Source organism: Lathyrus oleraceus, chromosome 7 (genome assembly GCF_024323335.1).
Source record: "Lathyrus oleraceus cultivar Zhongwan6 chromosome 7, CAAS_Psat_ZW6_1.0, whole genome shotgun sequence".
Lineage (NCBI taxonomy): Eukaryota > Viridiplantae > Streptophyta > Magnoliopsida > Fabales > Fabaceae > Lathyrus > Lathyrus oleraceus.
Genome location: NC_066585.1, coordinates 270,338,970 through 270,355,076, shown reverse-complemented (window position 1 = coordinate 270,355,076; position 16,107 = coordinate 270,338,970). Strand labels below are relative to the sequence as shown.

Here is a 16,107-nt window from a genome sequence, read left to right as displayed (position 1 = left end):
TTCGAACTCGAGCTCTGGTTAAGAGGAAAGAAACTCCCCACCAACTTGGATATCCCATTCAAGTGCTCTTGGGTTCAATAGTGTTCATTGTTTTTTGGATAGTGTACTAACCAGTTTTCAATTTCTTAACCGGTTTTAAAAACGAAATAATATTTCTGTAATCGGTTTTGATAAGTAGATTATAAATCCAAACCATTGTAATGATTTCTATGTGTATATGGATTGAATATTTATAAATCCAATCCATGAACACTGATACAAAACTACAGGCTAAAATATTGGCAAAGCGTATATAGTAATTCCTACTGGCAAACTGAATCCAATGAATTCTACCAGTTAACTCAAGAAGGATCTAATATACATACTTAAACCCCTGGAGTCAATAATAGGGCACAACTGGCTTTTCTGACAATGTATATCCACCAAAGAAAAAGATAGAGGAATGATTCAGAGCATGAAAGCTAAAAAAACTGAGCAAGGAATTGTATCCACCAAACATCTTCATGTATATGATAAATGATAAATTAAACAGCTATTCAGACCGACAACTTGGAAACAACAAAACCACTTGGCAATCTCCGAACTGCAATGCTTCTTCCATTCCCTGTAATCATCGCCTCAGCTTGCATGGAAAGCCTGTTGTAAGGCAAAAAGGTAGCCACTCAGTGTAGGAACTACGGATAATTTACAATTACATTACAATGGCAATATTAATTAAAATAGATTTTCCCGGGCCTCCAAAATGTACAGACACGTGTACGAGTTCTACATTAGGGTATGGCAGGATATTTAATATGGAAATATAACATAAATATATAAATCATAAGATCAACATAATTTCACTGAGTAAAAAATCCATAATTCCACAAGTCAGCTTGTTTTAGATTCCAGTGAAAGCAAACAGAAAAAAACGGTAATAGATTAACTTTTTTTAGAGAAAGCTTTTTTCCGCTTCCACTAAAATCTTGCTCAAGAACGAGGACACCTCAGACAAAAAGGGGGCTATATACCCCCCAAAAAATAGAGGGCAGTTTTGTTTAGACGGGTGTGGAGTTCACTTATAAAAAAAAGAAATCTTCAAATAAAGTTCACTTATAAAAAAACGATATAAGTGAAGTGTTCTCTTCTACATCAATTACTTATTTCATCCGCGACAAGATATCAGCCAGCAACAATAATCAACAGTGATTTTGGTCATACCTTAACCAGTTGATGGGAGAAAATAATCAACAGTGATTTTGGTCATACCTTAACCAGTTGATGGGAGAAAGACCCTTATAAGCTCTTTCACGGTGATCTTTTTTCTACAGGTAGGACATTTAGCCTGAGCACTTATTGCAGACTTGATACATGCCTTGCAAAAAATATGACCACACCTTGTCGACATTTCTTCAACCAAAGGGCCCATGCATATAGGACAATTGAAGACGGGTTCCTTTGGAGGCTCAGGTAGCTTTTTGACATTTTCCACCTGCCAAAGAGATCCAAATCAAGTCAGAAATTAGAACTCCAGTAAAAATTTATGACCTTATATAAGTTTTTGTTCATTGGAGGTGGTGATTAAATAGCAACAGATGATAAGTTTTATATTATAGAGACTAAGAATAAGAAATAACTCCAAGTACGGGGCAAAACTTGCATATTGAAAATAATGTGATATTATGCAGTACAATGCTTAATAGATTTAAAGACACAAAAAAACTTGGACACGGAAAAGCATTGGCATATTGGCCAGTATCTAACTGCGCTATAAAAGGATGAAGAAAAGTAAGTTGTGTTCGACATAAAGATAAAAGAACCACTCTAACAACACAACATATTCAACAGCAAGCAGCCATAGCAAACCACACTTGCATCAATTCAGTTAAATGCAAGTAAAAATGTCTCAACTAAAAATACCATAAATCTACTATCCCAGCTTATGCTCAGTGGTAGCCTGCCCCCATCAATTTTCCCTATCCCACAACTGAAATAGACTATCTCCTCAGGTCCCCAAGAGAACAGCAAAAGGACATATTCTTAAGAAATAAGTATTTAAATCTATATAATTGTGCAAAATGTCTATACAAATATAACAAGTAAAATAAAAGGTACTGTAAATAGTAGCCTAAGAATCATAGCTAGAAACAAATCATAAAGTAATACCAAATTACATGCCACAAGGTTGAAATTAATTATCCCTAACCCACCAGCTAATTATTTGCCGCGCAGTAGAAAATTAATTGGTACAAATCCAACAGCTAATTTTTTTCAGATGATAAGAGCCAAAGGAAACATTGAACATAAAACAGTATGACATGTAACAAAATGCTTTTACCGGAGCACTACTACTGCCTTCCAAATTAATATAAAGATCACAATTGATAATGGTTCGATTTGGAGGTTCTCTTCTGCGCTTGTAGCGAATATTGTTGTTTACCCTAGTCTGCTCTTCTGCAATAATCATGAATGACAGATTATATCAGCAAAATATACAAGTATAATAAATTAAAAATCATGAGGAGTAAAGACTGCATCAGGAAAAAGGCGAATGCATAGTTAAAAGATATTTTTTATATGATAAAAATCATTTGATGGGATATAGAAGCTTCAGTACAAGACATTCTAACCCAGTCGGCAAGTAAATGGATTGGGGGAAGTTAGGAAAAGCAGTACTGAAAAGTATAGTAAATGTTAGCACCGGGGAGAACATAACTTAATTCCACAATTACTAGGAATAATACACTTCCTAACCCTTACATAACTACAGCAAAGACAAATCATTGGCTATAAACAAACTTTCATGATATATGCCACTTGAGTTCTATGATTTCATTTGATTACCTGAGGTGAGGCAAGTCTACAGGCTATAAGTACAATTACAAGACAATTATTGTCATCTTTAAAAACAACAATGTTTGCTCGTGAGAATAAAGGAATTTCATGTTACCTAAATCCACATCAACTATAGTCCTCCCGCGATTTCTTCTAGAATTGTTTTTAGCCTAAGAAAACAGACAACTAAAAAATTAGATTCCTTTCCAACAAATAATCTAGTATTGACCGAAGGACAATAAACAGAGAATATACAGAAGGGGAGATAAACCTCAGCAAAAGCCCTTGGGGAAGATTCAATAACATCATCATCAATGGCCTCCACATCAATCAAAGGGGGTTGTTGCTGGTTGTTGGCTTGTTGTTGCTGGTTGTTGACTTGAGTTTCTACTACTTGAGGCTCCAACTGAATGGAAGGTCCCTCCTGCTCGCGATTATCACCAGCCGGTACCCGGTTAAGGTCAAGGTCCAAAACTGCCTTCCTTCGCCGGTAACTTCTGACAGCAGTCGGCCTGCCTGTTCGAGAGCTCATATTTGAACCAATGTTCCCCGATTCCAATATGAAATCTGAAAAAAACCAATACATCATAGCTACACAAGTAAAAAAAAGAGTGAAGAAAGTCTAAGCATAAAAAAACAGTAAAATTTGGTGAAGAAAAATAAAAACTCAAAATTTCAAAAACAGTGCTAGAAATCATATAATAACAAATCCCATACCTACCTACACAAGTAAAAACAGTGCTAGAAATTATAAACCTATGTTTACAAAAACAAAGCCAAATAATTTTTTAAAAAAATTACTAGCACAATCGTAAACCTAATAAAAAAAATTCAAACACAAAAAAATCACTTCAGATACAGGTTGAAATTCGAGATAATAGCAAACAAAACGTAAACTTGAGGGAACTAATAGCAATTGTAGAAGCTGTTTCAACGATTGTAATCGATCGATGAAAATCGGAAACCCTAACACAGGGAAAGAAAGAAAACGCACCCGAGGGAAATCGTTGTGAGAGAGAAAGATGAGAAAGATAGTGGTAAATATAATCTGATGGATGAGAATGGAAGAGGGAAAGATTGTGAAATAAGGAGGAGTTAGATCTTATAGAAACGTAAGAAAGAAAAAAAGGAGGGGAAGAAATGAAAATATTGTGAACGGAGGTAATGGGGGTCGGGTCGGAAGACCCTGCACGCGCTTTAATGCAACCAAATGCTACCCAACGTGGTGCTCTTTCTCTCTTCTTCGTATCCCATTACCTTCGTTTGGCACGCGTTTCTTTTCTTTTTTCTTTTTTTTCAAAACTTATTTACTTACTTTTTTTTGACAAGTCTTACCTTTTCTTTTTTAAAAAAGTATTTTTTGAAAAAGGGAGATTGTAGTGATTCTTATTTGAGAATGCTTTCCGTTGCAATTTCCTTTTAAATTTTGTATAAATGCATTCAAATCAATTTAATATAAATAAATTACTCGCTAATTTTTAGTTTTTAATAATATTTATTAATTAAATATAACAGATTATGTGCGAATACATTTAATAATAAGACCGACTTAATAGAAAAGTACAATTCAGAATTTTAATTATTTAAATTGATGAAGATGTGTATTTTTTTTCAATGGATTTGAATTCAATAAATTTATATCTTTTTTAATCTTCTTTGATTATAAATTTTTGTTATTTGATTAATCCAATTGTAAAAAATAATAAGAATGTTGAACATAATATTTTTTAAAAAGAAAAATATCTTATATATAAAGTAAATGACTAAAATTTTGATTTTTCTAAAATATATATAAATATATGAAATAATCTATTTTTCTCTAAAATACAATCAACATAAAGTATACTTATTAATTAAAAATTATATTTTTCATCCATATATAAAACATACTTAAAGATTTATCGTTTTCTCTAAAAAAGAATAATTAATAATATTTATTGATTATTGATTTTTTCCAAATGTATAAGATATAGAAAATAATTATTTTTTCTTAAATACAATCAACAATTAAATATACTATAACTAACTGACTATAATTTTTTTTAATATACAAAGCATACTCAACGATTTGTTTATTTTCTTTAAAAAATAATTAACAATTGTAATTGATTAAAATTTGATTTTTTTTCAATATATAAGGTATACAAAATAACCTATTTTTAAGTATGTTTTATATATTGAAAAAATATATCTTTTAATCGATTAATATACTTAATTGTTGAATGCAATTTTTAAAAATATTAGATTATTTTGTATGTTTTAAAAAAATAAAAATCTGATCAATTAGTTTATTTATTAATATGTTTTTCATTTTTTTTAAATTGTTCCAATGTGTTTGTCTTATCATGTGCACTTTTGTTTTTCACCTTTGAAATAACTAAATGGTTAAGATTTAGAGCATCAAAATCCTTCTTGAGAGAAAGATACACACATAATTCAGACACCACACTCATGTTAATAGTTGGAATTCATCCAATGATTCCCTTGTGTAGGACACCGTGTTCATGGAGACAATTTCAATTATCGTTCATATATAAGTGTGACTTTGGGTTAGACCAAGGTACAACTCGTTACACGCTTGCAAGTTTATTATCTCTGATTTCACTTTTTTTAGTGTTTGAATGCTAATCTTAAGGGTATACGCACTATCCATCCATCAAAAAGCTCTACCACCATGTTAGAGACATTATATATTGGACTCCCTTGACCAACTATCAAAATTATGTTTCATATCAAAATAGTGACATTGTCGATGGGAATTGTTTCTTGATTCTCGCAAAATTCCACATTGAAATTCTCATATTTTCTCTATTACACCATTACAACCATTTTTTTTATCGATATGGTCATCGTTAACTTTTATAATCGTCAACATTGGTAGCTTCCAAAGTAACTTGATTTTTCAGTTACCGCAATGTTGCCCCTAAGTTTGACGCCTTCACACCGATCATCACATTCGCGTCTCAAAAGTCACTTCCTCCCCCTGAGGCAGATGGTCTAGTCCTGGCCTATGACAATCGATTGTCATAGGGTGACAATTGATTAACATCAAACCATATTTCATTATGACTTCACAAAAATAACTTTTCTAGGCATGACATTCGATTGTAATGTTGTGACAATCGATCATCACTGTGTTATTTTCTATAAGAAAAACAGTTTTTATCATACGATCTCCACCCCTCTTACCCTTAAACATTCATACATGTCTCCCACTAATTTTTCCCAAAATCCATTGATTCAAAAACAAATTTAATAGTGATTCATGTTAGCATAATCATTAACATAAACAACACTTATTTCATTATAATCCATAACAATCTCATCAATAATTTTAATAACAAGTTCATCATCAATCATGAATAAACTCAAGCTTTCACATCCTCATCAATGGAATAACCTCATACATACATATTCGTGATCATTCAAATATGGATTCAATTATAACAACACATATAAACATAAGATCAACCAACCAATTTTCAAAATTTTATCATACAACACATCATCAAAAGTAAACCTATAACCCTAATGAGATTAAGGGCTTCCCACCATTGCCTCATCCTGAAATACACCTAATTGATAGTCCTTTCTATCCCTTACCTTGATTTTACAGCAAAGGTTCCTTAAAGCTCTTCAACATAGTCTTCTTTTAGCCATATCATTTATCATTTCTCACCACAAAATTCAATTTTATGTAAAACTCTCCAAACTCTCTTCCTTGAAATATAAATTAGGGTGTGTTTGTTTCAAGTTTAAAAGTAATATTCTTTGGAATCTTATTCCCATCATTATTATCAGGTGAAATAATATTCCTATCCAAGTGTTAGGCAAAAACTAAATTTCCTAGGAATGTTTATAATATTTATTTAATTTAAAAATTATAAAAAATAAAATAAATAAATGTGAGTAGTAGTGGGGAGTTGTAGTTAGTTGAACTTTATTTCCATGGAAATATTGGATTCCCACCCTTTAAACATTGGAATAAAAATAAAAGAATCATGTGTAAATAAAGTTTCTGAGAATAAAATATGTCTTGGAATAATTTTTTTTAAATTGAATCAAACATGAGAATGTTGCATTCTCATGACAATAGTCCCATAAATATTTTTTAAAACCTTAAAACAAACACCCTTAGGGTTTTCTACACACTTATTTCCAATTATCTCATCAACCCTCAATTTTTTAAATTCACATTATTGCCCCAACTCCCTAACTTATTGCTCCCCTTTATTTCTTTAAATTCTCCATATTGGTCCAATTTTATCCTTTTACTATTTTATTTAATTAATTCAAATAAATATTATTTATTCTAATCATTAATTAAAATTCTAATTAATTCTAACAACTATACTGAACTCTTACTCCCACAATTAAATCATGCAAAAAGGCATAATTAAATTAAACAAAATTATCTAACGAAAATGGGGTGTTGCATCACCGCCATCATGGTTGCAGTTCTCCTCCTCATGAATCAAAGGGGAAGTGATGGTAGCCACACCTCTTCTGAATATCGTCTTCCTCGGAGAATTCTTGCATACCACTCCCAAGTGAGAAATAAGTAACGCGCTGCCCACCGAGCTCCCTCCCACCATAAAAAAATCCATTTGACAAACACATTGTTGATTGCATGATTGCTAAGTCCCTTGAAAAAACTTCCAAATCTGGACAACTACAGCATAATTGGGGACTCAGACGAATACGTAGAACATGTGGACATTATGCTTGATTATCATCACGCCTGAAAGTGAAAAAGATGTCCATCATCAATCATAGTTTGATTTTGATGAAGACAAAAACTTATCTTAAAATAAATATCAAAGAAGAAAAGTATTGGAATAAAAGTATCAAGTTTGCATAAGTTTTTAGATTTTAATTGAATTGGATCATAGACTAAGGTACAATGTGCAATTTGGTTGTTATAAGCTTTAGGTGTTCAAAAATTAATCATGAAATTTTAAACATGCATGAGTTTCAAGTTGCATCTTTAAATTAATAAAATTTGTATTTTTCATTGAAGCAATCAATTATCATATTAGAGCAATCAATTGTCATATTAAAACAATCGATTATCATATATCTCTGCTAGCGAAAAACTTTATTTTTAAAGCATGACAATCGATTGTTGGGGTATGTGAAATCAATTGTTATAGTGTATTTTTTGGAAAAAATTTAACATTAAAATAAGCAATCAATTGTCACGCCTATGCAATTGATTGTCATTTGTATGAAATCAAAAAATCATGAATATTTTCATACCTTTTTATGGCCCATGTTCATATAAACACCTTTCCAAATCATTGCAACATATTTTCATAGTATTTCTAAAGCATTTCCATGAGTTTTAAAGGGTATCATGTGCCACTATAAAATGCAAAAGTTTTCATTGTTAAAATCACCTTTTTCAGGAACAATTTTCATATGTTTCAAGTATTAGTAAAATATTAACAAAGAAACTTTTTCCTGCATAATTTTCATTCATATGTGAAAAAATTTAGTGAGAGCACTTGAGCACTTAAATATCTATATCATTTTGATTTGTTCATTGAAGAAGAATATTAAATTGTCAATATATTAGAAAAGCAATAAAGATCTTAATTTTATCAAGTCTATTGCAAAGTCCGTCTGTACTAAATTTTATTTCTTTGTTATAATTTTCAACAAGTGTGTGGTGATTCTTATTTGTGAGAAAGTGGATTTTCTTTCTACAGGTGTCTGTAAATAGAAAGGGTTGTCTTTCTATTTGTTGGAAAAAGTCTTTTGAATCAGGGTGACTCAAAGTCCACCATAGTTGTTGGTGTTGTTGAAAATCAAGGGAGTGGTTTTCCTTTTTGTTATTGTTAGAAGATTGTAAGAGAAGTATTGGTGTGAGGCTATTACAAAAATCTAATAATAGTGAAAATCTCTCACGGGGTGTGAGGGGACTTGATGTATCCTTGATTGGAAAGGGGAACTAGTCTACACCTTTGTGTTCTTTATTTTTCAGCATTTAAATTCTATAATTTTCTTCATACGTTCATCAACATATTTCCGGAAAAATAATAATATAAAAACCATCGCTTAAAACTCTAAAAATCAGGAAAATCTGATTCACCACCTCCCCTCTTAGATTACACTCTATACTTATAATTAACATCAGATAAATTTAAGGTAATTTGCTCCTTGTTCTGGAAAGATGGTTTCCACTAATCTGATTTTTAGAGATGGTGGTAGTAACAAAAAATCTCCATGCTTTGTTGGTGAACATTGTGATTTTGGGAAAATTCACATGCAAGCATATATTGAGGCACAAGGCGGCGATATTTGGGATGTTACAGAAAATGGTTCATACGTTTCTAAGACGAACATCGATAATGTAGAACAAGAAAAAGTAAAAGGCTTTTGGAATGATAATGATAAAAAGAAAGTGTTATTTGACAAAAGGGTAAAAAATATGCTTCAATCATCCCTAAGTATGGATGAATTATTTTGTATATCTCGTTGTAAAACAATAAAAGAGATTTGGGATATTATAGAAGTAACACGTGAAGGTTAGAGGTAAAAAAGATCTAAACTAAACATTTTATCATAAGAATATGAAATGTTTAGAATGCAACCCCATGAATGAATCATTGATTTACAAAAGAGATTCACTCATTGAATAAATAATTTGATGGCTCTTTGTAAATCTTTTATAAATGTTGAATCAAATCTAAAAGTGTTTAGATCTTTGACAAAAGTTTGGCAATCAAAGGTAACGACTATTTCAAAAAATAAAAGTCTTTCAAAAATGTCTTATGCAGCATTGGTTGGTAAACTTCAAAAACACGAGATAGAACTTGAAAATCTAGAAAGGCATGAAGATGAAAGAAAGAATTCAAACAATTTTGCTTTGAATACTATGGTTAAAAATCATGATATCCACTAATTATGAAGATGATGATCTTATCAAAAGGTTTGAAAAGTTCTTAAGAAAAGAAAGGAAAATGAGATCATTTCAGAAAAAAACACTAATTAGGAATGTTACATGCTTTGAATATGGAAAAAGAGTACATGTCAAGAGTGAATGTCATACACTCGAAAAGAAGAATACATTCAAAAGAAAGAAGCACAAAAGGCCAAAGAAGGCATATGTAGCATAGGATGACAATGAAATAAGTTCATCTTCAGAAGAAGATCATTGAATCAAGGCATTGATGGCATCACATCATTCAAGTGATGAAGAACATAAGGTTAGTGATTCTAAAATTAATGATAGTCCTTCATATGATGAATTACATGAAATATTTTTGAAACTTTATAGACAATGTCCAAATAAAAATAAAACTATTTTAAAACTAGAAAGTATGGCTAATGACGCAAAAGTATAATTAGAAGAAGTAAAAAAACTCTACATGCAATGAATGTCAAGATCATGAATCCAAAATTGTTGAACTAAACCAAGCGATTTATAAATATGAAAAATGTCAAATTGGTCTAGAAAATGTGTTAAGTAGTTTTCACCAAGTGTGTGGTGATACTTATCTATAAGAAAGTGGTTATTATTTCTACAAGTGTTTTCAAATAGGAAGGATTATCTTTCTATTTGTTGAAAAAAGTCCTTTGAATCAGGGTGATTCAATGCCCACCATAGTTATTGGTGTTGTTAGAAATCAAGGAAGTGGGTTGCTTATTTGTTGTTATTAGAAGATTGTGGAAGAATTATTGGTGTGAGTCTTGTAGAAAGATCTAAAAATGGTGAAAATCTATCACAGGGCATGAGTGGACTAGATGCACCCTTGATTAGAAAGGGGAACTGGTATACATCTTTGTGTTATTTGTTTTTCTGCATTTAAATTTTACACTTTTCTTCATACGTTAATCAACATATTTCTAGAAAAATAAGAACATAAGAAGCATCACTTAAAAAAATCTAAAAATCCGAAAAATCTAATTCACCTCATAGATTGCACTATATACTTATACATAAGTGCGATGAAGTGAAAATTATTCGCATTAACCTTCAAGGGAACCAACATAATATAGTTTAAAACCTTGGAAAATGGTTCGATAAAAATTCTTGGAGAAAATCGTGTGATGAGTTTATAACTTAATTGACAACACTAAAATACCAGCAAAAAATGATATTTATTCTCAGTGGGATCCATCAAAATATGAAATAAACCCTCATAAAAGACACAATTGCTTCCTTAAAGGAGTTGTAGAAGTTTGGGATCCAACGATTGTCCTAAATGTTAAATATGTGAAAAGGGACTGATGGGGGACTGTATGTTATGTAAAAATTTAGGACTAAAGGGCGTGGGGAACATGCAATATCTCCTCCCATGAGACCACCCCTACATTAACTACAAAGAGAAGTGTTGATCAGAGATGTTGAGAAAGTAAAGAATAATGGGACCCAATGGGTGAGAGGTATTCTGTTGCGAAACTATAAATGGATAGGATTGTGGAACTACGGTAGAGTGAAGCTTCATGAGCACTACGACGATGTGAGACTATAGATCAAATGTCAGGATCACGTTGCTTCTTTAACCAGAGGTGTCGATCTTGATGTGATGTTGTTGATCAGTATTTATTATATCCAATATGGTGGACCTACGGGCTACCTGCATGGTTCAAACTCCAACATTTAAGTCAGTTCAGGGTTCAAGATAATGGTAGTGAAAGTGGAGATTAGATATTGTGTATCTGAAAACCCTTTATGAAGGTATTTATACCTTGGGTCTGACAAGGCATATTGGATAATAGGCCTCGTGTTATTAGTCCTTTGGCCGATACGGAGCGGTGGACCCCTGGCCTTTTGCCGAAACGAAACAGTTTCCCCCCAAGAATCTTTGGGCATTCGGAATGTCGGGGGAGTCTTTTAGTAGTCATTGTCGGCCCTTGAGAATGTATGTCCAAGCATCGGCTGGCATGCGTCGCTTTGGTTTTGCCAAAGCGTGATGGGGATATAAACATTAGATATGATCCCATTATTGAAATGTTTCGTCATTTTTTGTTTGACGTGTGACCTGAAAAGGTATGTGGTGACGTGACACAGTTTTTGTGTACTCGTGTACACTTCAGTATAATTGTCTTTCCCAAATGAAATATGCTTATTTTTGCTTTCAATCTGATCCACTTGATTTCCTTTTTTTAAATAAAGATGGAGACAGGTCATGGATAAACGTATTAGTTATCTTGTAGGTAGAGCTAACAAAATGGGCTAGCACATATGGATCGACCCGACAGGCCTGAAAAATCATAGGGGTTGGGTTTTAAAGTTGGAGCCCATATTTTTCAGGGCTTTTTTAGCCCGTCCCTAAAAAGCCCATTACCTATCAGGGCTAGCCCATATGGGTCGTGGGTAGCCTGCTAGACCCGTATAGCTATAAATTTTTAAAAAAATTATATTAATACTTATATTTTCAAGCTCATATTACAACAGAGTTTTTTTGGCCCAACCCTAAAAAGCCCCAGTGCCGCCAAGGCCAAACCATTTAGGGTCGGGTAACCCATTTTGACAGCCTTACTTATAGGCTCAGTTTTCCCTTGTCTCTTTGAGTTCTTCACTCTTATCTTAGAGCATTTTTCTTCTAGAGTAACTATCATTGCACGTTCGTAATTTCAAAGCATTAAAGCTTCGACTTTTCGGCCCTCTTCCTTGCTTCAGTGTTTTTGCCTTCATATTTAAAGGCACCTTCTCTTCATCTTAGCTTTTACTCAAGTATATACCATTTTTTTGTTACGATAAGTGGTAACCCTATTATTATCGAGAGTAACTCGGAGGGCAGTGTTTCTTCATCTTTGAAAATGGGAACAAAGTCTAAATCAGACTCCTTCCCTTTTGGCAGTGTTTTCTTCTAATGAAGCCTGTCGGGGGTGAAAACCTTGTCGAAAAACCTATCCCTCCTTTTATCTTGACTGATACGTAAATTGAGGTTGCTTGTCAAAGGAGGGAGCATGTCGGTCGCTTTATCAATACATACCAGGGAGTGATTAGTCATCACCTTAACGATGTTGAAATTGCTCGTCATATGGAATGTTAGGGATAGATTGATGTCGTGTCTTGGGTCTGTCCTAGTGACCATCATATAAATTATGTATTGGACTGTAGGAATCTTTAATTAATTGAGTCGGCTAATGCTAATAGATCCCATTGGATGGACGTTAAATTAGTTGGGTCTTCTTCTATTTTGAACACCGTCGATGTTGTGACTCAAGCTAACATCATAGTTGGTAATCCCCAAGTTGGGTGATTCTACCAATAGGCCCAGAGGTTAGGGTATGCAACTCTTTTGAGAGTTGTTTGGTTCCTTCGTACGAGTGTCTCTTCACCTGGTTAGGGATACACTTTCCCTTCTTCGATTTTGAGGTGGTCGTGATGGACCATCTAAAATTTTCCCATTGCAACTCGAATGTGGAGCTTGGGCTTTCATGAAGGTGTTATAACTTTGGATCAAGTACAAGTCTTGGAAATCTTCATTGAGGCTATTCTCCGACCTTTTTTCTATAGCCTGTACTTTGCTGAATGATGCCCGAGATCAATAATCAATTTCCCTTTATATTTAAGTACCTTGGTTCAACTATTTTGTCTCTAATTGGGGTGATTTCCTGGAGCGCTTCATATTGGTTAAACTTGTCACTTTTGAGGCTCATGTGGCCTTCTGTTCATCTTTGGCCCTGACATGAAGTCCCTGTTATTGCAAAGGGGGTTTTCGGAAGTGTTGGTCTATAGTTCATATCCGACGGCCTATTCCTTCCTACCATTCTAGGCTAACTCATATGTCTTCCAAGGAAGTAAATATGAAGGAGTATTTATATGTCTAGTATCAAGGACTCGAATATGAAGAAGGATTTGGTCTTAGTGAAGTACTTTCTTTTCAGCAAAAGAAAAGGTGAATATACACTTATGCTAAAGTTAGTGCACCTGATCAATCAGAGAGATAACAATTATTTGGTGAGAATGGGGATTCTGGGCCCCTTTTTTTTAACAGTGTAACTTGTATCTTACAGATACCATGGATTAGTTAGGTCAATTGCATAAATCTTTGGCGGTCACGAATGATAATTATCGCACTGCAAAAAAATACCTAAGCACATCGCACGCTCGGAGATACAACAGAGTCGCCACCAAAATTTATTTATTCTCTAAGGAAAGGGAAAACATCGACAAAACTCATGGGAAGAGAGAAAGGGTAAGGAAGTTGGTTATGCAAGGGGAAGATATTAGCACCCTTCACATCTGTTGTACTCAACATAAATATTTGTTTGTTCTTTGCACTAATGGGTGTTGCTATATAAAGATTGCTTACAAATGATAAAAGGGATAAAAGGTTTAATAATTAGTGTGCTCACCAAGGATTCAAAACCTCGTGATTACTTATTCTTATAGTGCAATAAGGAAATCAGAGCCTCGTAGTTCTTGGTAGAAAATATAGATCTGTTGGTTGTTTTTATTAAACAATGTTAACATTCACATTCTAGCAGTTAAATGTTGTTTATATGATCGTGCATGAGAGACTTAAGTGTTTGTTTCTTTGAGATAAGATGGATGTGCTTGGATCATATTCTAGCAATTAAACATTACTTGTATGCTCGTGCATAGGAGGCTTAAGCGTCATTCATGGTAAAATGGAAATAACATGTCCTTTGCGAAAAAGGTTTTTGAAAGATGCCCTAAGGAGAAAAATTGGATTTGATGAGTTGAGTTTGCTTTTATCTTTGAAAACATTGCCTTGATTTGAATTGCACTAAAGTATATGAATGAAGGTGAATACTTTGAATAGCTAGGGCCCGTGCCCCGTACTCAAACCATGTCTAACCATGTCTCGAACCATGACTCATTATGGACCGAGCCATGTCTAACAAGGTTCGTTTTCTTCTCTCGGATACACCATTCCATTATGGTGTTCCGGGAGGAGTAAGTTGAGATAGAGTCTCACACTCTTTTGGATGGTCACTAAACTCAAGGCTTAAATATTCACCACCTCGATCTGATCGAAGGGTCTTAATATTCTTGCCTAGTTGGTTTTGTACTTCATTTTTGAATTCCTTGAAATTTTCAAAGGATTCAGATTTGTGTTTCATTAAATACACATAACCATGTCTGCTAAAATCACCAGTAAATGTGATGAAGTATTAAAAACCTCATTTGGCAGGTGTGTTCAATGGTCCACATACATCAGTATGCATGAGAGCCAAAATATCACTTTCCCTTTCACCTTTTCTCATGAATGGGGACTTTTTCATCTTTCCAAGTAAACAATATCTTCATGTCTCATATAATTCATAATCAAAAAGAGTCCAATAGTCCATCTTTTTGGAGTTTGGAAATGTGATTCTCATTTATGTGGCCTGAGCGACAATGCCAAAGGTAGCTTGGATTTAACTTATTAGGTTTCATCATTTTAGTATTAATGTTATAAATTGGAATTTCAAGATCAAGGACATACAATCCATTGTTCACTTGTGCAATAACATAGAATATAACATTCAAACAAATAGAACAACAATTATTCTTTATTATGAAGGAAAACCAAACTTGTACAAACAAGAAATGAAAATAATATTCCTGCTAATTGCAGGTACATAATAACAATTCTTTAACTAAATTATCAAATCACTTGGTAAAGTAACTACATAAGTTCCCACGACTAAAGCAACAACCTTTGCTCCATTGCCAACTCATAGATCAACTTCACCTTTTGCCAATTCTCTACTCCTTTTTAGCCCATACACATTAGTACAAATGTGAGAACCATATCCAGTATCTAATACCCATGATGCAGAAGTATATAAATTAAATTCTATAACAAAATTACTTGAAGTTGAAATCTCTACTCCATTATTCTTATTTTTCAGGTACTTTGGGCAGTTTCTCTTCAAGTGTCTGATGCTACCACAATATAAGTAAGTGTATTCCTTTATTATACCTTCACTAGGCTTCAAAACATGACAAGTAGGTTTGGGTTTGGCAACCTCCTTGTCTTTCCCTTTACCGCCCTGCTTGGTAGATCTTTTGTTCTACTTCTTTCCATTACTGACCATTAGAATGGACCTCCCTTTTGACATTAGATCCTACTCAACAGTTCTCAACATGTCTAGTAGCTCTGGAAGACTTTTGTCCATATCATTCATGTTAAAATTAAGTAAAAACTGACCGAAGCTTTCCGACAATGATTGCAGGATCAAATCAAGCACAAGCTCATTTTTTAGGGGAAAACCCAAACTTTTAAGGTTCTCCACATACCCAATCATCTTGAGTACATGGGGACCTACTGGGGCTCCCTTGGATAACTTGACTTGAAAAAGGGCTTTTGAAACTTCAAATCT

At 33.3% G+C, this 16,107-nt stretch overlaps 1 protein-coding gene across 1 annotated transcript; it reads right to left on the bottom strand.

The window, feature by feature from the left end:
* Nucleotides 1-291: 291 nt before the first annotated feature.
* On the bottom strand, nucleotides 292-4,091 carry LOC127100647 (uncharacterized). Its single transcript, XM_051037892.1, has 6 exons — nucleotides 3,809-4,091; nucleotides 3,086-3,381; nucleotides 2,930-2,984; nucleotides 2,318-2,433; nucleotides 1,249-1,471; nucleotides 292-636 (listed from the first exon to the last, which is right to left on the bottom strand). Exons 2-5 carry the CDS (start codon nucleotides 3,344-3,346, stop codon nucleotides 1,250-1,252), a joined length of 654 nt encoding a protein of 217 aa, XP_050893849.1. The 5' UTR covers nucleotides 3,347-3,381; nucleotides 3,809-4,091; the 3' UTR covers nucleotides 292-636; nucleotide 1,249.
* Between the last annotated feature and the right edge of the window lie 12,016 nt (nucleotides 4,092-16,107).

Bases quoted from the DNA above. Each gene is read 5' to 3' on its own strand.
- LOC127100647 (XM_051037892.1), bottom strand. From the start codon at position 3,346: ATGAGCTCTCGAACAGGCAGGCCGACTGCTGTCAGAAGTTACCGGCGA. The intron at 2,985-3,085 runs GTTTATCTCCCC...CTGTTTTCTTAG, and splicing joins CCCCAAGGGCTTTTGCTGAG to GCTAAAAACAATTCTAGAAG. The intron at 2,434-2,929 runs GTAACATGAAAT...TGATTATTGCAG, and splicing joins TATAGTTGATGTGGATTTAG to AAGAGCAGACTAGGGTAAAC.